The sequence below is a fragment of the Vicugna pacos genome, chromosome 20 (assembly GCF_048564905.1).
Source record: "Vicugna pacos chromosome 20, VicPac4, whole genome shotgun sequence".
Lineage (NCBI taxonomy): Eukaryota > Metazoa > Chordata > Mammalia > Artiodactyla > Camelidae > Vicugna > Vicugna pacos.
This window is the reverse complement of record NC_133006.1, coordinates 25,799,809-25,827,511: the sequence shown is the minus strand read 5'-3', so window position 1 is coordinate 25,827,511 and position 27,703 is coordinate 25,799,809. Positions and strand designations below refer to the sequence as shown.

The 27,703-nt window shown below is 35.5% G+C and overlaps 3 protein-coding genes across 7 annotated transcripts in view; 1 reads left to right on the top strand and 2 right to left on the bottom strand.

The window, feature by feature from the left end:
• LOC102527007 (olfactory receptor 2B2) overlaps positions 1-27,703 on the bottom strand; it is a 187,042-nt gene that overhangs the window by 73,351 nt on the left and 85,988 nt on the right. For all 3 annotated transcript variants that reach the window (XM_072945512.1, XM_072945511.1, XM_006215256.4), the window contains exon 3: positions 24,530-24,670. The gene's annotated coding sequence lies outside the window, so the exon portion shown is untranslated. The remainder of the gene's footprint in view (positions 1-24,529; positions 24,671-27,703) is intronic.
• On the top strand, positions 7,627-8,571 carry LOC140687756 (putative olfactory receptor 2B8). Its single transcript, XM_072945500.1, has one exon. The coding sequence runs from the start codon at positions 7,627-7,629 to the stop codon at positions 8,569-8,571; it is 945 nt and encodes a 314-aa protein (XP_072801601.1).
• LOC102526491 (putative olfactory receptor 2B8) lies at positions 9,487-16,838 on the bottom strand. 3 transcript variants are annotated; one of them, XM_072945517.1, is made up of 2 exons: positions 15,725-16,638; positions 9,487-9,505 (listed from the first exon to the last, which is right to left on the bottom strand). In XM_072945517.1, the coding sequence occupies exons 1-2, from the start codon at positions 16,636-16,638 to the stop codon at positions 9,487-9,489; spliced, it is 933 nt and encodes a 310-aa protein (XP_072801618.1). The 3 variants fall into 3 exon arrangements, with proteins under 3 accessions (XP_072801618.1, XP_006215317.1, XP_072801617.1); XM_006215255.1 differs by lacking the exon at positions 9,487-9,505 and adding an exon at positions 16,825-16,838 and having other exon boundaries at positions 15,700-16,639; XM_072945516.1 differs by lacking the exon at positions 9,487-9,505 and having other exon boundaries at positions 15,700-16,638.

The following is a 27,703-nucleotide window of genomic DNA, read 5'->3' as shown; positions in this document are numbered from 1 at the left end:
AGAAGCTGTGTCAGTTCAAGTAAGATTTTAATCTCCTTGTAATATCTAAAACAGCCAAACTTATAGAAACAGAATAGAATGTAGGTTGACAGGGGCTGGGAGGTCAGAAAATGGAAGATTTTGATCAAGGAGTACAAAATTCTAGCTATGAATTGTTTAAGTTCTGGGTTGTAACTTTTAAAAACGAATTGCTTTTTAAATATAAATAAAATTTTCTATTCAGCAGTTTGAATTGTGAAGTGCTTTAGTTACATTGTATTTAATTTTTGATAGTTGGTATTCTGTACCTGTTTCAATTTATTTTGTTAACAATCCATCTTCTATTGGTGTTTGAGTTAGAGCTCCCACTTCAGATATCTTTGCCTTCTTCAATTCCTCTGTCTCCTCTTCTTTCTACCCCCTTCCCTTGTTATATCTCAACTCCTTTCAACATGGTTGTTCCTTGCATTTCACTTACCTTGCCACAGAGTCCACCATGAAGAGAATGGTTTCTATGAATTTCCAAAGAACATACTTCGTATGTATAGGCAAATAGTTACAAAACACTGTGCATGTATGCATAAATCTATGTGTTTGTATGGATAACAAGCCAATCTTTTATTATGAATACCATATACTATTCTTTCTCCCCTAGTCACTTTACACGTCAGCTTTACAGAAATATTAAGTACACAGTGAACCTAAAACTTTTTAAAACGTTGAGGCATTTTAGACTTACTAAGTTGCTGAGGTTTCCAAGAACATTTATTTTTCAAAAATGAAAGTTAGTGTTTTCATTTGAATCCCTTCTGAGCTCCAATATCTGCCTGGAACTTTTGTCCAGACATCCCCACTTCATACGATCAAAGATTATAAGAGAAATACAAATACTGTCCCTTCAGGAACTGTAGGCCAAGTGGAAAAATCTCTGTTCTCTTATATGCATTAAGAGTATCCTTTATAAGTGAGAAAACATGGTGGCATTTATAATAACCAAGACAATAAATTTATTAGGAAGCCTGGGGTTACAGACGGCCATCTTAAATAATTCCTATATATGACAAATGCTATTCAGATTTCCTACTTGCTATTTTCTTTGTTAGTATTATAACCACGATCTTTACCACACTATATTTTCCAAAAGACTCTTCTTTGAATGTGTTAAAATTATTGATTTTGAAAAATAATTCCATAATCCATAAGCTTGGTAAATAACTTCTTTGGGGGGAAACATTTATAGCTCTAATTTTTAAATTATATAACCATATTTGATGCAAATACAAATATGTTGTTCCTTCATTTCCAAGAAACTCTTATTTTTTTAAGTTCTTGGTTTTTTTCCTGTTTAATTTTACTGGCTAATACCACCAGAACAACGTTAATTAATGCAGAAAATAACCACAGCATTTTCATGTTCCCAACATTTACAGGTTTGCTTCTACTAAGACTGACATGTTCACTTTTTAAATTGATATTTTAATCTAGGGAATGTTCCTATATATGGGAACAACATGTATGTGCTTGTTTATAACATATGCATGTTTTTTCTATTTATGTAAGCAGGGAATCTTTTAAATTAGACAAATAACCACAGGATCAATACTAACTACATCAAAAAAAGTAAGTGCTGATTGATCATCTTCAATGGGGAAACAAATAGAAAGAGGTCCAAGAGCTGACTAATCCAAGCAGCCACATCAAGTGGCTAAACAGAATTGGGCTTTAATATTTCCAAAGTGGTGAATTTAAAAAAAATGCCCTAAAGAAGAACATTAATTGCTGAGATTTGACTTCCTCTTTCTTGAGAGGAGAATCCTTTTAGTGTACCTACTATGATGAAGCATTAAATAAAGCACGTGTATGTTGTCCATAATTCTAACAAATCACAGTAGTATATAAAAATGACAAGTCAATGAGCTAAATAATATTGACCAAGAAAGCGAAGTTAGAAAATAATTCAGATAGACATTCTAGATTTCAAGGGTGAAAAATCTAGGAAAAGGAACAAACTTAAAAGTCACGTGATGTGACTCTAGACAGTACTCATAGCATTAGTAGTAGCTTGGCTTTAAAAGCCATACCACATACACTTTCTAAACAAGAACAGTTCCAATCTCTTTTTAACTGAGTCTGATTTCTTTTAATCCTGCAGAAAACATACATAGCTACCAATCACCTCTCGCTCCAAAAAGGAGAGAATCTTGAGGAGCTCCTTTAATCACTATAATTTTACTTTGTGAAATCATTGTTAAATTCTTTATGTCCTCAATTATGTTTTACATATCATCTTTTGCTAATTCTGTAAATGTGAAAACAATGCAATTATGACGCATTTCAAATGGCTTTAAACTGAGATGTCCAATTGGTATTCAATAATTATAAATTGTCCCCATTTAAAAATTATGCAGTATATATGTATCACAACTAGACAAACTGCATAGATTAGTCTCTATTATTCTAATTTTAATATTCACTTTTATTGATTTAAATCTTAAAGTTTCCAATATTGAGACTTCTTAGGACAAATCTAAATAAAATACTAGAGTATTGCTTTGAAAACCTGTCGAGAAAATTGTAATTTTGCTTCAATATATAGCATTTCTACCATCACATTAAAATTCATGGTAAATGTTAATGTAGAATCAGATAAGCAAAGCAAAGAGAAGATAAAAATCAAATCTGTATATATTCAATGCCCAAAAATAGTGATATTTTTCTTTATTAACATCTCTAACACTTTTATTTAATCTTATAGACAATGGTAGCCAAAACTATTTTTAAGAACGAAGGGATGTGATAATGCAGTTTATGAAAAAGAATTCAGATAACACTACGAAATCTGATAGTTGGCTTGGTTGGTAGATATCGTAGGAGATTAATTACATGATTCATGCAAGGGTAAAATGATCTTAGCTATTATACTAATAACAAGTGGAAAACGTATGAATGTAGTCTAAGTACATGCCAGAGACAATCAATAAAGCTTAGATTCAATGTTGGGGCCAAAAGAAAGGATCAAGTATAACTCAAGGGGTTCTCACTGAGCTTACTAAGTCTTTGGTATTGACATTCTGAAAATCTGACATGCAAACAAGAGCTGTTTTCAGAAGATGAAAGCTAGATTGTAAAATCACTAAAATTTTAGAGTTCATAAATAATCCATGTGTATATGGACCAGACTCCATTTGCTTTAGTCTAGAACTAAAGAGGAGGTCTAGAGTTATAATATTCAGTATCTTGCAGTAAACTATATTGAAAAAGAATATGAAAATGAATATATGTGTGTATATGTATCACTGAAACATTATGCTGTACACCAGAAATTGACACAACATTGTAAACTGACTATACTTCAATTAAAAATATATATAGATAATAAAAACTTTAGGAAAACCACTAGTTCTGAATTTCAAATAGACAAATAATATTCTAGAAAAACTATATCTTAAAATTAAATAAAAAGAAATGAATATATAAAGTGAAATATAACTATATCTCAATTTTAGAAAAGAATTTAAAGACTAACAAAAAATTTGCAATCAGTACTACTCGATTTGGGTTTTGGAAATAAAGTAGAGACAATAGGTTCACTCCTAACCAATTGGGCAGGAAAAGATTGACTATGCTGATATCACCTCTCCAGAGTCTCCCTCCTTGGGTGCTCCCTAGAGGCAATCAAACTCTGGATACTTGAACCGAAGATAATGAGTTACATGGGGCAGGGCACTCTTGGGGCCAATAAAAACAAATACATCCTCAAGTCTTCAGTCTCTAAAGCGTGTACTTGGACTTTGGTAGCTTATAAAAATATCCCTCGATATAAAATTAGCCCTTTGATTCACAGGCAGATTCGTAGAATTCACAGATACCAACATCTGTTTCGTTACAGAATCAATTGTCTACTCTAATGTATACAAACACTTATGCACTGAAACATTCTATAAAATGAGTGCAGATTCTTCCTGGGAAAACTGTGGGGATGACACAAGTTGTGCTAACAACAAGTTTTAAAAGAAATACTTCTACCTTTAACAGAGTCTGAGTGAGTAGCAATTTTAACTTTCCTTGCCTCTGATAACTAACCACTTCCAAGCTTGGCATATTTTAAAGCATATTTAAATACATGGCTCTGTATTTGTTCTAAGGATTCTGCTCTATCTACTTCATTCCTTCACACCTTTCTCCAATTCCAGGACCACATCTCACTTGATAATCATTCAATGTACTAGCTTTCATAGGAGACCAGCAATCATGTGGTTTCATCTTCCTGATATTAACATTCCCATCAATATACCAATCTTCTAGTTTCAGAGAATTTCAGTGGTCTTTCAAGACCATCTGGGTTCTTCCAGAAGTAGTTGCATATCTTTAACCTTTGTTATTTGTTTTTGAAGAAGACGCCATATTCTTAGTCCAACACCAACTCAAGTGTCCCAAAGGCCAATGGACATTGTTCCTTTGCCCCAACATGTGGTGATGCAAACTGCAGATATGGTGTCTATGCATGAGTTTGCTATTTTACTTATACTAAGTTCTAAACTGCAAGAGGAATCTGAACTCCAAATTAGCTGAACACCACTTCACTACAGAAATGAAAAGATGTAAGTATTTTCCAATTGAAACCAATTCAAATGTTAGGTCTTATTAGCATACAATCTATACTGAGGTTTTAGGTCTATGAAGTGTAACAAAGGTGTGTATGGGAAAGTAACCTTCACCAGACATTCATGCCAAGTAAGGGGAGTCAATTTTTCCCTATTACTGTAAACTTCTGCCATCTACACACATTTCACAGTAAGACAAATAGCAACACTATCAGAATCACCTTAGCAATTTTCATGATCAAAATTTATGAACTTGGCATACAATAGAACTAATTCCTGCATTTTAGGCTTAGCCCTGCATAGCAGGCATTTATAATTAAGAATTGTTATAATTTCTCAGGCTTGGTTACATTATACTATTGCTATTCGTTGAATCGAGTCCTGAACTCATCCCTTCAAATGATAGGTTGAAATCCTAAACCAGATTCCTGTTAATGTGACCTTATTTGAAAACAAGATCTTTGCAGATGTAATGAAGTTAAGATGAAGTTATACACACTAATGTGGTCTCTATTCCAACATGACTGATATTCTTCTAAGAGGAACGGGAGAGACCGAAAGGCAGGGACACTGCCTAAGTACACCAAGGAAGTAACTGAAGGACTGCAGCCGCAAGCCAAGGAACTCTGAAAATTGCCAGCAAACCACCACAAGCTACAAAGTTGCAAGAATGTGTTCTCTCATACAGGTTTCACAGGTCCTGGAACACCTTAATTTTGGACTTCCAGTCTCAAGAACTGCGTGGCCATAAATTTCTGTTGTCTTAAACCAGCTACTTTGCGGTACTGTGTGTTATACCAGAGTAGAAAAAACAATACAATACATTGAAGTTTGCATTAAATGCCCATGTCGGTTTAATTCTACTTTTGTAGGTACAAAAAATTTTACATATTCTTATCAGAATGGATGTTTTCTTACTTCAGATCACATTCTGTGCAACACTGAGGAAAAAAAATCATTTACCATCATGTTTAAGACTGAATTATGAGTTAACTTCAGTGATCTCTGAGAAACAGCCTATTCAAAAACATTGTAAGAGACTTCAACTGGGCACCACGATGGACTAGAGAAGAAAAGCTGCTTCCCCGTGACCCTTAAAGTACAAGAATAGAAGGAAGATGCCAAGGTAAGCACCAACAACACTTGATAAAACAAATTAGAGTGACTAATGCCAGTTTTATGATTCTGGGTATTTTCAAACAAGGCCTGATCATCTGGAAGATTGAGAAATTAAGAACCGTGTTGTCACTGAAGAATGTGCAGGGACTGAGAAGAACTCACTCAAAATACAACAATAGATCTAACGGAACATAAAACCTACCAGATTTCAGTAGAGAACGAAAACAGTTCTCTCTTTTCTTTCTTATTAAAAGCTAATAACAACATTATCCTATTATTTGGAAGTAGAAAGCACCAGGACATAGGAATGGGAGGTCAGCTTTTAGAATCTCAAAATTTATTAGCAGAAAATTGATACTTAGAATCCAAGTATCCTGATCCCACCTATTGCATTTTAGAACTTTTTATTCCAAGTTAACTGTACTCATTGGCCCCACACTAACAACAGCCACCAAACCACCAAAACAACTACTTTAAAAATTAAGAATGAAAGGAAAAATGGAACCAAGAATCCAATAGAAAAGACATAATTAAGAGGTGGCAGAATATCTTCTTCCCTGGTCATGGGTTACCCTAATAAAAAAGTGATGTATACAAATGACAGAGTTTCCATAAAACGCAGCATTAAAAATAATTCCAAAATTAGAATTGTCAAGACTGCTTAATAACTGTTCCACAAGATTTCTTTTGTTTCCCACTTGTACATTTATAAATTACTATAATTCCCGAATTCACTTTCAATAGCCTCTTACAGTTTTTAAACTTTCTCCATATTTTCATTTATTCAATGAAATGTTTTGTGAATCCATGTATACTGGACTTTTTCTAGGCTATGGTGCTATTATGAGGTATTTCTTTTCTTTAGATATTGGTTATTATTAAATTTGCCTCATGGTGTGTGTGTGTGTCTATGTCTGTGTGTGTGCATGTGTGTATGCGTGAGAGAGAGAGGACTGATTGATATCTAAGACAAGACCAGGTGATTTTAATAGAAAACAGAATGATTAATGTGAGGTTTGTATTTATAGGAAGTGCACATGAAAAAGAGTATTTGTTCTATCACATTAAAGAATTTTAAAAGAATTCTAAATTGAAATAAAAGGAGAAACTAATTGATGGTTTCCTGAGTTTTTACTGAAAGTGGTAACAATGAAGACTGCTCAGGATTAGTCCTCCTGGAACATGAAGTTTGGATACAACATGAATTCTTAAATCATTTCCTATAGGAGATTTCCAATCAATAAACATGATTTCAGGCTCCACATCAAAGGTTCCCTTGCTTTATGCATTAAATGTACTGTTCGCCTTTGGATAAAATTAATAGAAAATTTTATTATCAAAAAAATTTATTATATATGCATCTACAGAAAAAAATTGTTTTCTCCACACAAAATAGAAGCAGGATAACCAGTCCGAAATAGTATTAATTCTTGAGGGGAAACAAATAGAGGTACTGGGCAGCATTATTTGCAATTATTTAGAACAATTAGATTTAACTCTTGGAGAAACATGAGTTGTATTTGTAGTTCATACAATGATAAAGATAGTATCCCTTGCAGTTAAAAACGCATAGTGTAGAGTCACTTTGAATCCTGCCTCTATGTTTGGTAGGTACATCACTCTGATAAAATTACTGCACCTCTTTAACTCTTATTTCCTTCATCATTTTAACAGAGATCATGATGATACCAAGCCCATTGTGTTGTCGTGACACAATGGAGAGCGCGTGCTTAGGCCAGTGCCTGAAACATGCAAGGTGCTCACATTAGTAGCTATTTATCACCCTCTTTCTTGCCAACAAGAAAGTAACTGTCAAAATGCCTCAAGCTGCCAACCAAACTCTATTGACTCCAGGAAAAAAGAGGTGGATTAAACACGCAACATAAAAGTCTGCAGTCCTCTTAATTTCAAGAGGTAGAGTACAATGGAAAGAGCTAATGACAGCACCTTCTCTGGATTCATTCTCCTGGGCTTCTCCAATCGGCCTCACCTGGAAACAGCTCTCTTTGTGGTCATCCTGATTATCTACTGTTTGAGCTTTGTAGGCAATGGCACCATTATACTTTTGTCAATTGTGGATGCTCACCTCCATACCCCTATGTATTGCTTCCTCTCCAATCTCTCTTTTATGGATCTTTGTTTGACTACTTGCACTGTCCCTCAGACACTGGCCAACTTTAAGGGGAAGGACAAGACCATCACTTATGGTGGTTGTGTGACCCAGCTCTTCATCGCCTTGGGACTTGGGGGAGTCGAGTGTGTCCTCCTGTCTGTCATGGCCTATGACCGCTATGCAGCTGTGTGCCGCCCGCTCCACTACATGGTGATCATGCATCCTCAGCTTTGCTTGCAGCTGGTTGTAACCGCTTGGCTCACAGGCTTTGGCAATTCTATAGTACACACAGCATTGACCATGACTCTTCCCTTCTGTGGTAAAAACCAAGTGGACCATTTCTTCTGTGAAGTTCCAGTGATGCTGAAACTGGCCTGCACCAACACCTCCATCAACGAGGCTGAACTCTTTGCTGTCAGTGTCTTCTTCTTGGTGGTGCCCCTGTCACTCATCTTAGTATCCTACGGTCACATTACCTGCGCAGTCCTGAAAATAAAGTCCGCACAGGGGAGGAGGAAGGCTTTTGGAACCTGTGGTTCTCACTTAATGGTAGTGATTATTTTCTTTGGGACACTCATCTCCATGTACCTCCAGCCTCCATCCAGTTATTCCCAGGATGTGAACAAAAGCATTGCACTGTTCTATACTCTGGTGACTCCCCTGCTGAATCCCCTGATTTACACTTTGAGGAACAAGGAAGTCAAAGGGGCACTAAGGAGACTAGTGAGAAGAAACAGAGACTTGAGACAGAGTTAATGCAGGACTTGCAGGCCCAAGATCTTGTGCATTGGGAGACTTCTGAATGACTAAACACCAGTCCTAACTTAACTCAACACATCTTTATAAACCACTCGCTATGTATGCGGCACAGTTCTAGGTACTTGAGATGTATCAGTGAAACAGAGAGCCCTGTCTCCATGGATTCAAACCTTCTAGTGGGGAGAATATAAGTTAAATAAGATAAGCTAAAAATGAACTATGGTATATCATGTACTCTGCAATAATACACTATGCAAATAATAATACATACAACAATATGAACCATTTTTACAAACATAATGATGAGTGAAAAGGATAGACACAAAACAAGTCCTACTGTGTGATTCCACTTGTATAAAATTCAAAACCAGCAAAAGTGAATCTGTGGCAACAGAAGTCAGAACAGCGGTTCACTTCGGAGTAGTAGTTCCTCAGTGGAAGGAGAAAGCGGGGACAGGCACTCTGGTGTTCTGGTCATGTGATTCTTCATCTCGATGCTGCTTGTATAAGGTATACAATTTGTGAGAATTCACCACACCTTACACTTAAGGTACTTGCACTTTCTGTATGTACGCTGTACTTCAAATCATTTACTTCTAAAAAGTTTTAAATAACCCAGAAATTAATGGAATACTTGGATACTAAATCATCAAACTCAGTTTTTCGTCCCTTTTACACAAAATTTGGGTTTATATTCCAAATGGTCTAAGTTTCTTGCATCCATTGAACCTAATTAATAGATTCAAAGTACTTTGATAATACTACTGTTTAGCCAACTGGAATGAACCTTATCTAACTTTCCTTTGAAAACTTCAATCAAAGATAATCTGTATGTACAGTGAGTCTCTGGGCTCTTCTTCATTCCACGTACTTAGTGGCCAGGTCTTAATTCAAAAATCATAGTGATAATTTTCAAATGAAAATTTTACTACTGGATTATATAGCTTTAAACGAACTATATTTTGAAGATGATGTTTAGTGTCTGTTTGTTTGTATATCTGTGTGTATTTGCATATATGTAGTGTACAAAAAGTGTACCAAAAGATATTTTCATTCACCAGGGATTTCAAGATTTTTCAATATTTGATAGTGCATTAGTAAAAAGGCAGATATTGAAAGGAATTTATAAAACAAAGTAAAAAACAGAAATAATTTTCTGGTAAACTCAATGTGCAGTTGATATAAATATTTTCTTCTTAAATATTCCTGATTTAATAATGGCAAGTTTGATGGTTTGTTCATGGATTATTATGCTAATGAAATAATAGAAGAGCAAGGATTTTTCTTTCCTTACATGAAAATTTACTAGCAAATGCTTGAGTTCCTTACTGTTCTTGTCTCTGCTTCTATTAAATAATTTTCAGTGATTTCTGATCATATTCTGAGTGTAATAGAGAAGATATGATTATTTTAATAACAATTCCTTGGATCCTTCAAATCATGACAGCTTCATGATTATCGTACCATGTTTATGACACAAAAGTTCCATACTCTACAACCATCTAAATGTTTACTATTTTCCTTTTCAGCAAATAAACATTCCTAATTCACTATATTATTTCACTTAAGGTAACCTTTTGTGACTTACACTTCCTAAGAGGATGTATTACGTTACAGCTGGGCAACGTTCCCACTGCAAGTACGGTAGGCCCTCAGTAGCCAGAGATTCAGCCAACCATGGATCCATTTGATCTGACATTTTCTATAAGGGATTTGATCACCTGCATACTGGGGTATGGGGGTGGCACAGGTGGTGGGTGCTCCTGGAACTAATCCCTTGCCAAGACTGAGGGGTAAATGTATGTGAAAAGGCCAAATTAATTTTAACAACCATATTTTCAAAGCCATTAGAAAGCTGTGGAAGTGATGAGGTTCATGTAGACAAAAATTACAGAGAGGAAAAACCCTACTGAGCTGAAGAGGGGCTGCATTTTTTTTCCCATGGAGCCATGGACAAGCCTGAGTGTGAGCTGAGGGTTGGGCTTGGCCCAGATAGACTTTGCCAAGGACAAAAAAACATCATAAAAGTCATTTAAGGCTGGACTGACAAATTGAATACTTTTAAAAGACTTTAAATACACAACCAAATGTTTCCAGTGTACATTTCCGTTTTCAGTGGACTACTTGGGAAGCCAGAGACCCAGACCAAAAGATTCAAAAACACAGAATAAAATATCCTGCAGTTCCAGTATGCTTAGGAAACAAAAACCCACTAGGGAAAGGGATCCTGTCTCTACCACACAGTTCACTTCTTTAAGGCATTTGCCAAATTTTGAGTTAGCATAGAGCAGGGGGCTAAATAGCTAAGCTGAACGTTTTAAACGTAAACTTCCACAGCCTTTCAAGGCTGATAAAATAAGACTTCCCAGATTTTCTATCTAAATCCCAGCAGGACCCTTGTCTGAGGAAAGCAATGGAACAAGAGGTAGGCTGAATTTATGTCTTCAAGGCAGCCTGACCAACTCATATGCAAGAAAATGTAGAACTCCCCCTGGAGGAAGATACGTCACCTGGATCCTCTTTGGTTCTTTTATACACTATGTATGGTATATAATTAAAAAGCAAAAGACATGAAAAGAAGGAAGATCATAAGACTGACAGTTGAGGGGGAAATGACAGTAGATCAGAGGAATAGATCATCTAGATAAGGAATTTGCAGCCCAAGACATTAAAATAGCTATGATTAATACATTCAAGACAAACAGAAGAAAAGATGGGGGCGGGGATGAAAGGAAAGAGAATTTCACAAGAAAATAGCAATATAGTGAAAGAATTAAACAGACATTATAGAAATTTAAAATACAACTTCTATTACTAGAAACTCTTCAGATGCAGTCCCATAATGAGTAGGAGTCTTACATGTGCCCTGGGAATACTTTCCTCATGATTAGACACACAGATCTTGAGGCCATGCTCAACAGGCAAGGGAACTGACTAGTTTTGTCATGTTTTCTGGTTTTTAATTACACTAATAGTGAGCAGGATTTGAATTTTCCATTTCTTTGAAGTAGTGTGTCGTGGGATACAGAGAAACGAAGTTGCTTTCCTACAACATGCAGCAAAAAAAGAGAGTGGAACCTAAAAATCAATAAAGAATCCTGTTAGAAAGCAAATGTCTATACAAAAATCATGGTTTCATCGTACAAATTTAATCTGAACATGAGAAGTTTTATAGAGAAACTAACACAGAAGACCAAGAACCTCGTGCATTTTTAAAGGAAAGCATTCGCTTTTGAAAGTCCGGTGCTGAACACTGGAATTTGACACAACATTGTGAAGTGATTATAAATCAATAAAAAATTTTAAAAAAAAAAAGAAAGTTTGGTGGTTAGGGTATAGGCATTTAAAGCTGGAGGACCTTAGATTGGAACCATGGTCCTAGCATGGTGGTTGTTGACTGTGCAGAATCCATTATTCTCTCAGTGCCATGGTTCACTGATTTATAAACAGCAGTTGATATCACTCACTTAAAAAGAAACAAACAAACAAAAGTTGCCACTTTTACTTATCTGTATATGTACTTATTTCAGAAAACACTGGAATTACATCATTTATAAACCTATAACTTCTAACTGGTATGAACTAAAGGAAACATATTTTCTTCTACTATTCATCCTCAGGAAAGAGTTAAGAGACTGACCGACAAGAGATTGCATGTGGAGTGCATGCTTTGTGCATGTGTATATTGCTCTCTGTATGTGATGATATATTATGACATATTAATATATACATTATTTCAACCCAAGTACAAACCAAAATATAACAGGTTGTGGAGGAATATGAGGAGAAATATTCTTTCTGAAATACAGGAGGCTTTTTCCAAGATGGGGAATAAACCCAGAGAGAGGTTGATTTCATGCTAAAAATGACACATTGTTATGCCAAGATGTTCTCATCACATACATTAAAACAGAGTTCACATTCAGTGGATAGATTAATAAAGAAACTTTCCAAAGTCCAAAGTGAATCTTGCAAGACTATTTAATAATCCTCAAATACTTGAAATACGGACTGAAAAATACTTGGTAAGCACTATTTGTGACCTGCTAACACAGAATCAGGGGTGGGCCCCTGAGAAAGGCTTTGACAACGAACCGTGACGTTCAATTGACCATGAGTGTCCCAATTTTTATTCATTGGAAATGTCCAGGTACAACTGAAGAGCTTTACTCTCCAAAGAGGTTCTGCTATCCTAGAAATGATTGCCTGATCAGAAGAATTTGCAGTTTTTAAAGACCTCAGAGATTTCATTCAGTACAGACTGCTTAATATAAATCCATCAAATTGCTTGGCTGTACACCTGAAGCTAAGGTTGTAAATCAACTACACTTCAATAAAAATATAAATTTTTAAATTTAATCCACTAAACAAGATAAATCAATAGAATAGATTGTTTGGAAAGGAGCAAGAGTATCCAGTCCCTATAACTCACTCACGGAGAGCATCCCGTGATCCATCTGGTTCTCATTTCTGCATTTACACAGAGCCCTCTTCCTAGCAAATCTAGGATGTTTATATTGTACTCATAACTTAGAATTGTATGACAGTTATTTCATAACTAGATAGTGTAGTAAAGCTTAGGCATATATTTTTAAACTAATAGGCATTTTATTTATTCTTTCAATTTTCTTCTGCTGAATCTCAGCGAGTTTCCACAAAACTTGGGGTTTCCTGGGAATCAGGGGCCATTTCTCATATTTTTATACGTCAATGAATTCAAATTTCATGAGCCCTTTGCCAGATGTGAGATACAAGGCCTTTGCCTTGACCAATTGATGCCTGAAACAAACTACAAAACAGTGTGAAGAAGAATTATCTAAACATATATTACCCTTTGAAACTTTTGTCGCATTACAGTAAGTAAAATATGCAGAATACAAAACAGGACTTGGGTCATCTGCTATTCAGATACAATGTTCTCAAAAATCATTTTTAAAAAGGAACTACATGGCTCATAAATTTAAAATAACCAACTTTCTGGAATAAAGACAGTCTCTTCAGCAAATGGTGTTGGAAAAACTGGACAACAGCATGTAAATCAGTGAAGCGAGAACACTCCCTTATACAACACACAAAAATAAACTCAAAATGGATCAAAGACTTAAACATAAGACAAGATACAATAAACCTCCTAGAAGAAAATATAGGCAAACATTAACTGACATACATCGCAAAAATGTTCTCCTACGGCAGTCTACCCAAGCAATAGAAATAAAAGCAAGAATAAACAAATGGGACCTAATGAAACTTATAAGCTCCTGCACAGGAAAGGAAACCATAAGTAAAACAAAAAGACAACCTACGGAATGGGAGAAAATTTTTGCAAATGAAACTGACAAAGGCTTCATCTCCAGAATATATAAGCAGCTCATATGACTTAAGAAGAAAAAAACAAAAACCCAATCCTAAACAAGCAATTCTCCAAGAAAGACATACAAATGATCAACAGGCACATGAAAAAATGCTCAATATCTCTAATTATCAGAGAAATGCAAATCAAAACTACAATGAAGTATCACCTCACACCAGTCAGAATGGCCATCATTCAACAATCCACAAATGACAAATGCTGGAGAGGCTGTGGAGAAAAGGGAACCCTCCTACACTGCTGACGGGAATGCAGTTTGGTGCAGCCACTGTGGAAAACAGTACGGAGATTCCTCAAAAGTCTAGGAATAGAGTTACCATGTGATGCAGGAAAACCGCTCCTGGGCATATATCCAGAAGGAACCCTACTTCAAAGTGACACCAGCACCCCAATGTTCATAGCAGCACTATTTATAATAGCCAAGACATGGAAACAGCTTAAATGTCCATCAACAGATGACTGGATAAAGAAGATGTGGTATATTTACACAATGGAATACTAGTCAGACAGAAAAACTGACAACATAATGCCATTTGCAGCAACATGGATATTCCTGGAGAATGTCATTCTAAGTGGAGTAAGCCAGAAAGGTAAAGAAAAATACCATACAAGATTGTTCACATGTGGAATCTTAAAAACAAAAAAAGAACATAAATACAAAACAGAAACAGACTCACAGACATGGAATATAAACTTATGGTTGCCAAGGGGGGTTGGGTGGGAAGGGACAGACTGGGAGTTCAAACTTTGTAGATACTGACAGGCATATGTAGAATAGATAAACAAGATTATATGGCATAGCACAGGGAAATACATACAAGATTTTGTGGTAGCTCACAGCAAAAAAAAAAATGTCACAATGAAGATATGTATGTTCATGCATAACTGAAAACTTGTGCTCCACACTAGAATTTGACGCATTGTAAAATGACTACAACTCAAAAAAAAGTTTTAACAAATAATAATAATAATTTAAAAATAAATAACCAACCTTCATACCTTACATCAGTGTTTCCCCTGCTATGCACAATATTATACATAAGCACTACCTGCTGTTATTACCAGCCAAGGGCTACCATCGTCACTGGCAACAGTGCATCATACCCTTCACTCAGGGAGTCCTAATGTACAGCCTTCTCCGAAATGAATGTTTTATAATATGACTGCCACACTGGTGAGGGTACAGTTGGCCTTAATATCTGAATGGCTTTATTAGAATTAATGTAGCAACTTTTTCTTTAAAGTTTATTTTCCTACAGTTTGCAACCTATTTCTATGAAAAAAACTGATACGGTCAACTCATGTACCTTGTAACAGCACCATGATCAAATGCACAAATCAATGATATCCCCCTAGCAATTGTTAGAAAATGATAATATGTTAGTATTCCTAACAGTGTTCCTGTCGAATCACAGAATTATTTTGGCTGGGCCTTCATGTTATGGACTCACATGTCTTTTTGGAAGTAGAAATAGAATAATATTCTCAAATAGCAGTGAAAATAAGAGAAAACTGTGGAGTTTTTTAAAATAATAATAAAATAAAGATGCTGTAGAAATACTGAATGAGCATCTCTAGAAGTTGGAATGACTCCATTAACTTAGATTTTGAACACTCATTTTTGTAAGACAACGAAGTAAGGAAATTCCCAAAATAGCTGTCAGAAAAAATTTTGGATGATACATGGGGGACACACATATACATCTTAAGACCTCAGGCATTCAAAGTCCTTCCATTAAACTGTCTTCCACCTCCCATCATCTGGAGTCACAGTCCTTCCACAGCACCTTCTTCATTGCTGCCTTCACATCCTTGTTCCGCAGTGTGTATATCAGGGGATTGATTATGGGGGAAACGATGGTGTAGAAGAGAGCTATGACCTTGCCCTGATCCTGGGAGTAGTTGTTCCTGGGCTGGGCATAAGCATAGATGGCTGTGCCATAGAACAGGGAGACCACGGTCAGGTGGGATCCACATGTCCCAAATGCTTTTCTCTGCCCTACAGCAGACTTTATTCTTAAGATTGCCCTGGCAATCTGAACATAGGAGAATATGATTAATGCCACAGGTATGAAAAGAATGATGACACTGACAAAGAAGAGCTCAGACTCATTCACAGTAGTGTCAACACAGGCAAGATTGAGCAAAGGAGGGACCTCACACAAGAAGTGGTCTAATTTATTTCTGCCACAAAGTGGTAAAAGGAAGATGAGCACTGTCTGCAATAAGGAGTTGACAAAACCAACGAGCCATGAAGCAGAAGCCATCAAGGCACAGAGACGAGGGTGCATAATCACTGTGTAGTGAAGGGGCCTACAAACAGCTGCATAGCGGTCAAATGCCATTACTGCTAACAGAATGCACTCTGTACATCCCAACCCCAGAGACATGAACAGCTGAACTACACACCCACCGAAGGAGATAGACTTGTCTGCTCCACTGAGATTAACCAGGAACTGGGGAACAATGCTAGTAGTGTAACACAGGTCCAGAAAGCTTAGGTTGGAGAGGAAAAAGTACATAGGGGTGTGAAGTTGTGGGTCCACATGGGACAATGCAATGATGGTTGAGTTTCCCAGCAAAGTGAAGGTGTAGAAAACCAGAAGAACCACAAAGAGGACTAGCTCCAGTTGAGGCCTGTCAGAGAAACCTAGCAGGATAAACCCGGTGAAAGAACTTCCGTTTTTCTGTTCCATCCTTTGTTAGCATATGGCTCCTGTCAAGACAAAGAACTGAACAAGTTTTAAAAGGTATCTTAAAAAAGAAAGCGGGGGACAGTGGGAAGGGACATGAATTTATCGTGTTAAAAGGCAGGGCCATGGAATTTATGTGCAACTATTTGAAAAAATAATATACTTATTGAAATTGACATGTGTCATAACAATTTAGGCCACATTATCAAAAATAGTAATATTGACATTAAAAATAAGAAAAATCAGATAATGGACCTTGTGTCTGCATCAATCATACATATAAAAAGGCCTCTCTCAGATTGGGTGTAATAGGATTTAAGGTGCTATGTGAATATATGTACATTTTAGAGAAAATGGGGATAGGAGAAAAAGGGAAGGGCAATCAGAGAAAATGAAATATGAAAGAGACTCAGAAAGGAGGAAAGGTTATTTTAAATATGAATCTCATAATTCTACACACCTAAATCTGCACATACTCCTCATGAAATAGAATACTAGATAATCTCTTAAGTGCATTCAGTAATAGGAATTTATGACCTAGAATCGACTTATACAAAGGACTAAATCATATTCAAAACATCACTAAGAGTGCTGCACATAAACATTTTGAGAGAATTGCCTCTCTACTTCTCTAATATATTATATTTGTCGATGCTACCTTCGTCTTTTTCTTTGGTGATAAAACAATTAAATACTCAGACAGAGCCTGAAAATACCACCAGTAAATTACAGTGCTTAATTCTTGCCCTCAAGATGCCTCACCTTACTATACCAATTTAACAAGAACTCCAAACTTCATTGGCTATACGTAGTCAGTTGAAGTCAGTAGTCCAAAAATCCAGTGACCAGCACTTACCTTTTCTTTCTGTTGATGTTATTTTCACATATTACCAACAACAAGACTGCGTGGTACCTTAAAGGAGGTAGGATTATACACTATCAACAAAAACCACTAGATATAAAATAAATAAGATACACAGATGTAATGTACAGTGTACGAAACAGAGCCAGTACTTTATAATAACTTTATATATGAGTATAATCTCTAAAAATATAAAATTACTATCTTGTATACCTGAAGTTATTATAATAAAAGTCAATTGACCTCAATTAAAAAAAACTCTTACATGAGATGAAGTTGTACAACCCATTTACTGCTTTAGAGAATAACGTGTAAATTAACAAAAAAGAATGCTGAATATGATTGCAGGTTGAAAAGTAAACTACCAAGCAAAGTTACTTTGCCAACTAAAACAGAATAAAGAAAGTGGTTGTCTCTGTACAATTATTTCCAATCCACATAAAGAGCACACTGGGACATAACGAAGACACTAATGCCATATTCTCTCTTCTTTAATTTTTTTCTTCTACATTCAAGAAAATTATTACTGCTTGTAACATTAGATATGGGAAATGTCTAGGTGCAAGATGCATTATCCCACTGATTCTCAGGAGTACATTCTGCTGACCTGGGTCACACTGTTCCCTTTCTTCTTTTCTACTCAACATCCATCTATCTTAAAGTTGTCTCCAAAGGTAATCTTCACCAAAGGTAATCTTCCAAAACAACAAATAGTTTTTGGCTCAAGTTAATGAGAAATTTTCATTTCTTTCCTACCACATTTAAAGAATTGTGTAATTTCCCTAGACATCATCATCTATGTCATCATAAGCATCAATTGACTTAATGTAGTAAGAAACGTTGATCCATTATCAGACAAACTACATAAATAATAATGACTAAAAATATTAGACACTTTCATCCTAGCATCAAGAACAAAGAATGGTGTCCTAGAGAACCAGCATGATACGACATGACATAGTGAGGTCTTGTTATAAATGTAAATACATATATATATAAAAATTAATACTTGGATACAAAAATAAATATTGAAAAAAGCTAAGTGAATTCATGTAGAAAAAATTTTGAACAGGTAATATTTTAAAAATAGATTTCATAAAACAAAGATGACATTCTGTGTAACAATTACCGAAAAATAATATAATAGAAAATGATATCTCACAAGAACACAATGTTACTATATTAATCACGAGAATAGGCATCAAATGAAACAGGTTAAGTGCTTAGTACTGACACATACCAGGTGGTAGAAGTAAATAGTTTACAATTACAATAATTGTACAATATTCACATATAATTAAAATTTTAGTGGAAAAATGAGTCTTTCAATAAAACTACTCGATATGTAAACCATACAGTTTCAAGACAGGTGATCTCAAGATAATGTCTGCTTTTAAGATATTTCAAATATACAACACTCACTGATATCTTTCACACACCAATTCTGCTCTATCCAGTTCCTCAATGATTCCTGAAAAAGTGCTGGCAAAACTTCTGCAGCCTCAGTGCTATGACGGAAACACCACTGCCTTAATAACGCATCTCTCTCCTATGTAAGTTCAGCTCAGACCTGTATTAGGACTGGCCCCTGATGTCAATGGAGGAGGAATAAATGAGGGGAACATGGATCTATTGCTGTATTAGAAATGATCAGGTTTTATGGAAGAAGAGGTTAACGTAGGAATGCCACTGCATGTATTTTGAGGGAATGCTTTCAGGAAAAAGGGCATGAGGGAACCAAAATAGACCCAAAAGCGTGCTAAGAACGGATGTGATCTTAACCATAATGATGTTAGCCTGATCCCATGGGAAGCTGGAATAGGGCTCTCCAATAGAACTATCTGTGATGATAAAAATATTGTCTTCACTGACTAGTACAATAGCCACTATCCCCATGTTGCTACCTAATCATTTGAAATGTGGTAGCTAAGGAACTGAATTTTAAATTGCATTTAATTGTAATTCACTTAAATTTACATAGCTACTTGTGGCTACTTACCACATTGAACAACACAGCTATCAAGCATGAGCTGTATCAGGTTTACTGCTACTTTGACACAAAGGCAGCCTTCTGTATATCCCAGATTTTTGCGTCTGTTAGTGGCTGCGGGCCGCCCCCACCAGGTTCAGGAGACAGTGTGGCTCCCATTCAGCTGGGGACAATACTCTGAAGAAAAGCATGACTGAGAACAGAGCAGCCAATACTCATAACAGGGACGGTCTGGATGGTTGCATCAGCCAGTGAAAAAGATCTGAGTGGGACACCAAAAGCATTCATCCTACGGAGCCCAGTCATAAGGGTGTGCAAGGATCGAAGAGTGGCCAGTAGCGTCCATTATATTCTCACCTCAGGGCAATCTCATGAAAAATTTTCATTTGCCTCATTCACAAATTAAACTAACGGGTTCCCTTTTCTCTTCCAAACTTTTTCCTGTTCAACTGATCTTTGCACTCAGTTGAAGAATCATTTCTCATTAATAAAAATGCAAAATAACAATGCATTGAATGGTCATAAAATGAATAACCTCCTCGTAACAGTCAACCTAGCAATCTGAAGACTCCCTATTTATTTTAGGTTTATTTTTACCTCTTTGAGGAAATATTTTTGTACCTCATTTTGAAAATACAGATACTGACAATATATTTTAAGAAATATTCTCTATTTTCACAGAAAATAAGCAGCCAAGTGAAAAAGTGGAAGCTTAGAGTCTTAAACTTTTACATTCATATATACACTATTATTCTATTACTCAAGTACATGTTTTATTACAGCTAAATATGTTTTTTTAATTATTTTCCATATGTACTTACTGAGGTATAATGAATGAACTAAACAGGATGAAATATCTAGGACAAAGTGTTGACCTCTAAAATGAACAATTTAGTTTACTTCTTGTATTTGGTAAATTTCTGTAGGAATTTCTGTTCCTTTTGCCAGCTGACATATGCACAAACCAACTTAGCTTTCTGTTTCAACAATAACTGCAATGGAAAAATAATCTAATTTGCCAATTCCTAAAGCAACACAGAGATCAAGTTCCACTCTACTCACCTTTATTCACCTTATCCATAGGTCCTAAGTTGTCTCCCACCTCATTTCCAAGTTACTATCTTTAATACAGTACTGGGAATTAGAACTTGGATATGTAGAATCAGACAGCAGCTTGTGTGGAGTGAGTGCAGGTAAGCATTGCTTATTCTGAAACTTTCCTTAAGCAAGAAGATGCTTTCTCATGATGACCTCAGACATCTCCAAATGATATTGAAGATCTGCATTCTGTGCAGATGGTAAGAAGATGAACAAAGGCAATTCCAAAGTCTCAGTATAAATCTCCTGAATACAATGACCTGGCCCTATGACACAGAGATCCCTGTGGGCAACAGGACAAGGTGGCATGAAACTGCTCTGTGATTGGGCTGGCACACAGAAACAATCAGCTCTGACCGAATTTCTGGAGAATGTTTGTCCTCTACTGTTAATTAGCTGATATCACCAAGCTGTCCAGAGATTCCAGTCCTCAGGGGAAAAGAATCTCAAGAAGAATGCCAGAGGATACCTAATCTCCTCTTTGTTGTGATTCCATGTATTTGACAGAGGACAGAATATTCCCTAGAATTCCCAGTCACGTTAGCTCTCATCTTTGAATGACTTAGATGTTTACCAACCACCTAAGATTTTTTTCTCACACTTGGAAAAACAATTTTTACATACAAATATATAACAAATGAATAAGAATTCATTCAGCTACTTCATTTTAAATGTAAATATGCAAATGATTTTTCACTTACTGTAATTCATAACCAACTTCTACGGGATCATAGAGCTAATAATTGGGCACATTCTAGTCTTTAAGGTGAATATAATGGATGGCAACCACTACATTTACTGTGGCTAAGGAAAAAAAATCAAGTATTGTATACATTGTTCACTGTATACCCAAAAGTTTTAATTATTTACTCAAACAATGAAACAAAAAACTATGAATTTTTAACAAAACTGACATGGTTTGCTTAAATTCAACTAGTCTGCATTTACGTTAAACATGATTTTGGCTTACCAAGATAGTAATATATAGATATTACTATCCATATTATAGATAATGAACTATATAAATTGCTAATGAAAAATGGAAGGAAGTCGATGGTTATGTATTCATAGAAGTCAACTTTGAAAATCAATTAATTACTTGTAAGCATATATTTGTAATTGACAATATACACAACAGCTTTGGAAAGCTTTAGTACTAAACACCAAATGCAGCCTCAAAAAACAAAGTCCCTTTATCAAGATCAGACAACATTTTGTTTCACAGTAAGAGGTGATTGCTAGTTAGCAGTATAAGCTAGCTCAGAGAAAGTCATTTAGCTTTGAAGCATCTTGTTTTTCATATATCATTAGTCAGACAAGAACAGACGGCTTCTGTCATTCATTGCTAAAATGGTCACACTGCCCAAGGCAATCTACAGATTTAATGCAATCCCTATCAAATTATCCAGGACATACTTCACAGAACTAGAACAAATCATAATAAAATTTATATGGAACCAACAAAAACCTAGAATTGCCAAACCATTACTGAAGAGAAAGAAAGAGGCTGGAGGAATAACTCTCCCAGACTTCAGACAACATTATAGAGCTACAGTAATCAAGACAGCATGGTATTGGTACAAAAACAGACATATAGACCAATCGAACAGAATAGAGAGCCCAGAAATGAACCCACAAACTTTTGGTAAACTCATCTTCGACAAAGGAGGCAAGAATATACAATGGAATAAAGACAGTCTCTTCAGCAAATGGTGTTGGGAAAACTGGACAGCAGCATGTAAAGCAATGAAGCTAAAACACTCCATACACCATACACAAAAATAAACTCAAAATGGGTCAAAGACTTAAACATAAGACAAGATACAATAAACCTCCTTGAAGAAAATACAGGCAAAACATTATCTTACATACGTCTCAAAAATGTTCTCCTAGAACAATCTATTCAAGCAATAGAAATAAAAGCAAGAATAAACAAATAGGACCTAATGAAACTTAAAGGCTTCTGCACAGCAAAGGAAACCATCAGTAAAACAAAAAGATAACCTACGGAATGAGAGAAAATTTTTGCAAATGAAACCGACAAAGGCTTGATCTCCAGAATATATAAGCAGCTCATACGACTTAATAAGAAACAACCAAACAACCCAATCCAAAAATGGGCAAAAGACCTATACAAGCAATTCTCCAAGGAAGATATACAAATGATCAACAGGCACATGAAAAAATGCTCAATGTCACTAATTCTCTGTGATTCATTTATATTCTATAGACAACTCTTCCATATATCCATGAATTCCAGGTTTATTTGTAATATTCAGCCTAGAGACATATCTCTTGAAAACATTCTTAGATTAGAACATTCTGTTATCTCCCTACTAATTAAATCCCATCATAATATTTATAAGGAGGTCTAGTAAAGACAAATGCTGCTTACGTTGTCCAGGGGAGGGACAGAATCCAGACCGCTATTAATGCTTTTCTTTCCAGTTCACCATTTGGATAATAATTTGGCTGTTATCTAGTAATGCTGTCTGCAATTTTCACATTCCTACCTTTAGTATTCTTCATTAAAGTAGTTGTTGGTCATGAGTCCCAAGAGACATGTACAAGAATGCTCATATCAGCATTTTTTCTATTAATCAAAACCTGAAAACAATCCAAATGCCCATTGACACTAAAATTGGTAAACTGTGGACTATTCACACAACAGAGGATTGAACAACAACAACTATAAACAAAATGCAGCTAAACAAATCAAAACGCTACCTTTCTCAAAAAATGTTTAGCAAAAGATGCAACTCACAAAATAGTCAATATCTCTACATAAAGTTCTAAAACAGGTAAAACAAACTGCTGTTTATGAATGCAAACAGGAGTGGTAAAACCGTGGTTATAGGCAAAAATTATAACCAACACTAAAAACAACATCAAAAAGCTGAGTATAACAAAGTTAAGATCACGGAGGAGAAAAGGGGACATGATTAGGTACAGGCTGTCAGAGGCAGTGTCCAGGTTTGAGTTAAGGAGGGCAATATCATGACTATTCATTTTTTAATTGCTCTTTAAATTCAATATGTTTATACAAAGAGACAGAGAAGAGGGACAGAGAGACAGAAAGAGAGAGGCAGACTGACAGACAGAAAGACAGACAGGGACAGAGACAGAGGCAGAGAGAGAGACAGCCACAGGACATAAGGAATAACACTGAAGTTATCGCCATGTTATAGGGCAGCATAACAGGACAGGAACACATCTCCACCAGGTTCCAGGACCCCATCCTCTCTGAACAGCTAGAATAGTGAGGACACACTTTTATTTGAAATGTCTAAATTGCTATCATTCAGTAAATTAATAATGCACAGACTATTTCTGGTCTGTGAGTTATTTCGAGCTGTCTGATTCTCTTCCTTAATACTAGTCCTCTACCTGAGATAAGTAGGAGTAAACGTGCAAACTTCCTAAGAAATGCAACCATCCCTGTATAGCTACCATGCTTTTGGATATCTGTAGGTACCACTGATAGATGGATAAAGAGCCCAAATGGGGAATGTGGAAAAGAAAGGGCTCAGAAAAACAGACAATTATCCAGAAGACAAATCTAGAAGGAGAAATAACAGGAACTGAGAGAGACTTTAGATATATACTGAGACGAGTTAAATGGAGAACAAAGACATACACTGAAAGTGAAACAGAAGGAAAATGATACGAAAACACTAAAATGATGGGGAAAAGGATTCTCAAAATCAAAAATCTCACAATGCATTGAAGTAATTACAAGAGAGATACAATATAGTGCCAGACTACAAAGCAAGCATGTTGTTTACTCTATATTGAAAAATAATTCACTTCTTCAAGGAATTTTCACATACATGATCATCTTACCCAAAAGATGGGACATATGGAATATACACATTTATAGTTCCACCAAAAGTCAAGCAACAAATCTGCTCACTTTCTATTCCACATAACAGTCAGTCACTTACCCCTGTCCTGTGCAAGATGTGACTCTGGAGGTTCCCATCTAAGCAGAGTATCCATGGACTGGAGATGGACACTCTATTATACTGTAAGGTTCTTGAAAGATTCTCCCAATCTATTTCATCTTTGTGGGCATTTTCTGGAACCTAAAGAAAATCAGGTATAGTCAGTCTTGTAGGGAAATGACTGGGAGCACTATAACCCCAAAACATGTGGAAAGAGCCCAGAGATCACAAGCTACATTTCCATCACACACTCCCTCCCAACCCGAAGTGAGCAATTGCATATACACGCACCCACTCATTTGCATAAAAAAGCTTCCAAAACTTGGTTTACTGTATCTTATTTCATTATTTCACCAACGAATGATTAGTATTCCAGTTGATGTATATATATAGGAAAACAAAAAATAATATCAATTTCTTTTTGAACAGAAATGAAAATTCATTTTACTTTACTCACTTTGACACTAAATCTTTCACTCTTAACTAGTTAAACTATGTAAATTAACGGCAGCTTAAATTTGACAATTATAAACACAAAGCTCACAATCACACTGAGGAAAACGTTGAATGTACAGCAAGTTGACTAAAACACTCAGAAAAGTTGATTCCCACCTTTTAGTAACCATTAGTCTCTACCTAGTAAGAGTGAGAGCTTATTAGAAGGAATGTTTTAAAGACCTATTTCATAGTTCTTCTTTATGGAATGAGCATAACTTTGGACTCTGAATATTTAGGTTCACTCTTAGCCCCATCACTTAGAAGCTGTGTCAGTTCAAGTAAGATTTTAATCTCCTTGTAATATCTAAAACAGCCAAACTTATAGAAACAGAATAGAATGTAGGTTGACAGGGGCTGGGAGGTCAGAAAATGGAAGATTTTGATCAAGGAGTACAAAATTCTAGCTATGAATTGTTTAAGTTCTGGGTTGTAACTTTTAAAAACGAATTGCTTTTTAAATATAAATAAAATTTTCTATTCAACAGTTTGAATTGTGAAGTGCTTTAGTTACATTGTATTTAATTTTTGATAGTTGGTATTCTGTACCTGTTTCAATTTATTTTGTTAACAATCCATCTTCTATTGGTGTTTGAGTTAGAGCTCCCTCTTCAGATATCTTTGTCTTCTTCAATTCCTCTGTCTCCTCTTCTTTCTACCCCCTTCCCTTGTTATATCTCAACTCCTTTCAACATGGTTGTTCCTTGCATTTCACTTACCTTGCCACAGAGTCCACCATGAAGAGAATGGTTTCTATGAATTTCCAAAGAACATACTTCGTATGTATAGGCAAATAGTTACAAAACACTGTGCATGTATGCATAAATCTATGTGTTTGTATGGATAACAAGCCAATCTTTTATTATGAATACCATATACTATTCTTTCTCCCCTAGTCACTTTACACGTCAGCTTTACAGAAATATTAAGTACACAGTGAACCTAAAACTTTTTAAAACGTTGAGGCATTTTAGACTTACTAAGTTGCTGAGGTTTCCAAGAACATTTATTTTTCAAAAATGAAAGTTAGTGTTTTCATTTGAATCCCTTCTGAGCTCCAATATCTGCCTGGAACTTTTGTCCAGACATCCCCACTTCATACGATCAAAGATTATAAGAGAAATACAAATACTGTCCCTTCAGGAACTGTAGGCCAAGTGGAAAAATCTCTGTTCTCTTACATGCATTAAGAGTATCCTTTATAAGTGAGAAAACATGGTGGCATTTATAATAACCAAGACAATAAATTTATTAGGAAGCCTGGGGTTACAGACGGCCATCTTAAATAATTCCTATATATGACAAATGCTATTCAGATTTCCTACTTGCTGTTTTCTTTGTTAGTATTATAACCACGATCTTTATCACACTATATTTTCCAAAAGACTCTTCTTTGAATGTGTTAAAATTATTGATTTTGAAAAATAATTCCATAATCCATAAGCTTGGTAAATAACTTCTTTGGGAGGAAACATTTATAGCTCTAACTTTTAAATTATATAACCATATTTGATGCAAATACAAATATGTTGTTCCTTCATTTCCAAGAAGCTCTTATTTTTTTAAGTTCTTGGTTTTTTTCCTGTTTAATTTTACTGGCTAACACCACCAGAACAACGTTAATTAATGCAGAAAATAACCACAGCATTTTCATGTTCCCAACATTTACAGGTTTGCTTCTACTAAGACTGACATGTTCACTTTTTAAATTGATATTTTAATCTAGGGAATGTTCCTATATATGGGAACAACATGTATGTGCTTGTTTATAACATATGCATGTTTTTTCTATTTATGTAAGCAGGGAATCTTTTAAATTAGACAAATAACCACAGGATCAATACTAACTACATCAAAAAAAGTAAGTGCTGATTGATCATCTTCAATGGGGAAACAAATAGAAAGAGGTCCAAGAGCTGACTAATCCAAGCAGCCACATCAAGTGGCTAAACAGAATTGGGCTTTAATATTTCCAAAGTGGTGAATTTAAAAAAAATGCCCTAAAGAAGAACATTAATTGCTGAGATTTGACTTCCTCTTTCTTGAGAGGAGAATCCTTTTAGTGTACCTACTATGATGAAGCATTAAATAAAGCACGTGTATGTTGTCCATAATTCTAACAAATCACAGTAGTATATAAAAATGACAAGTCAATGAGCTAAATAATATTGACCAAGAAAGCGAAGTTAGAAAATAATTCAGATAGACATTCTAGATTTCAAGGGTGAAAAATCTAGGAAAAGGAACAAACTTAAAAGTCACGTGATGTGACTCTAGACAGTACTCATAGCATTAGTAGTAGCTTGGCTTTAAAAGCCATACCACATACACTTTCTAAACAAGAACAGTTCCAATCTCTTTTTAACTGAGTCTGATTTCTTTTAATCCTGCAGAAAACATACATAGCTACCAATCACCTCTCGCTCCAAAAAGGAGAGAATCTTGAGGAGCTCCTTTAATCACTATAATTTTACTTTGTGAAATCATTGTTAAATTCTTTATGTCCTCAATTATGTTTTACATATCATCTTTTGCTAATTCTGTAAATGTGAAAACAATGCAATTATGACGCATTTCAAATGGCTTTAAACTGAGATGCCCAATTGATATTCAATAATTATAAATTGTCCCCATTTAAAAATTACGCAGTATATATGTATCACAACTAGACAAACTGCA

Coding starts and splice junctions, on each gene's coding strand:
- LOC140687756 (XM_072945500.1), top strand. CDS start 7,627: ATGGAAAGAGCTAATGACAGCACCTTCTCTGGATTCATTCTCCTGGGC.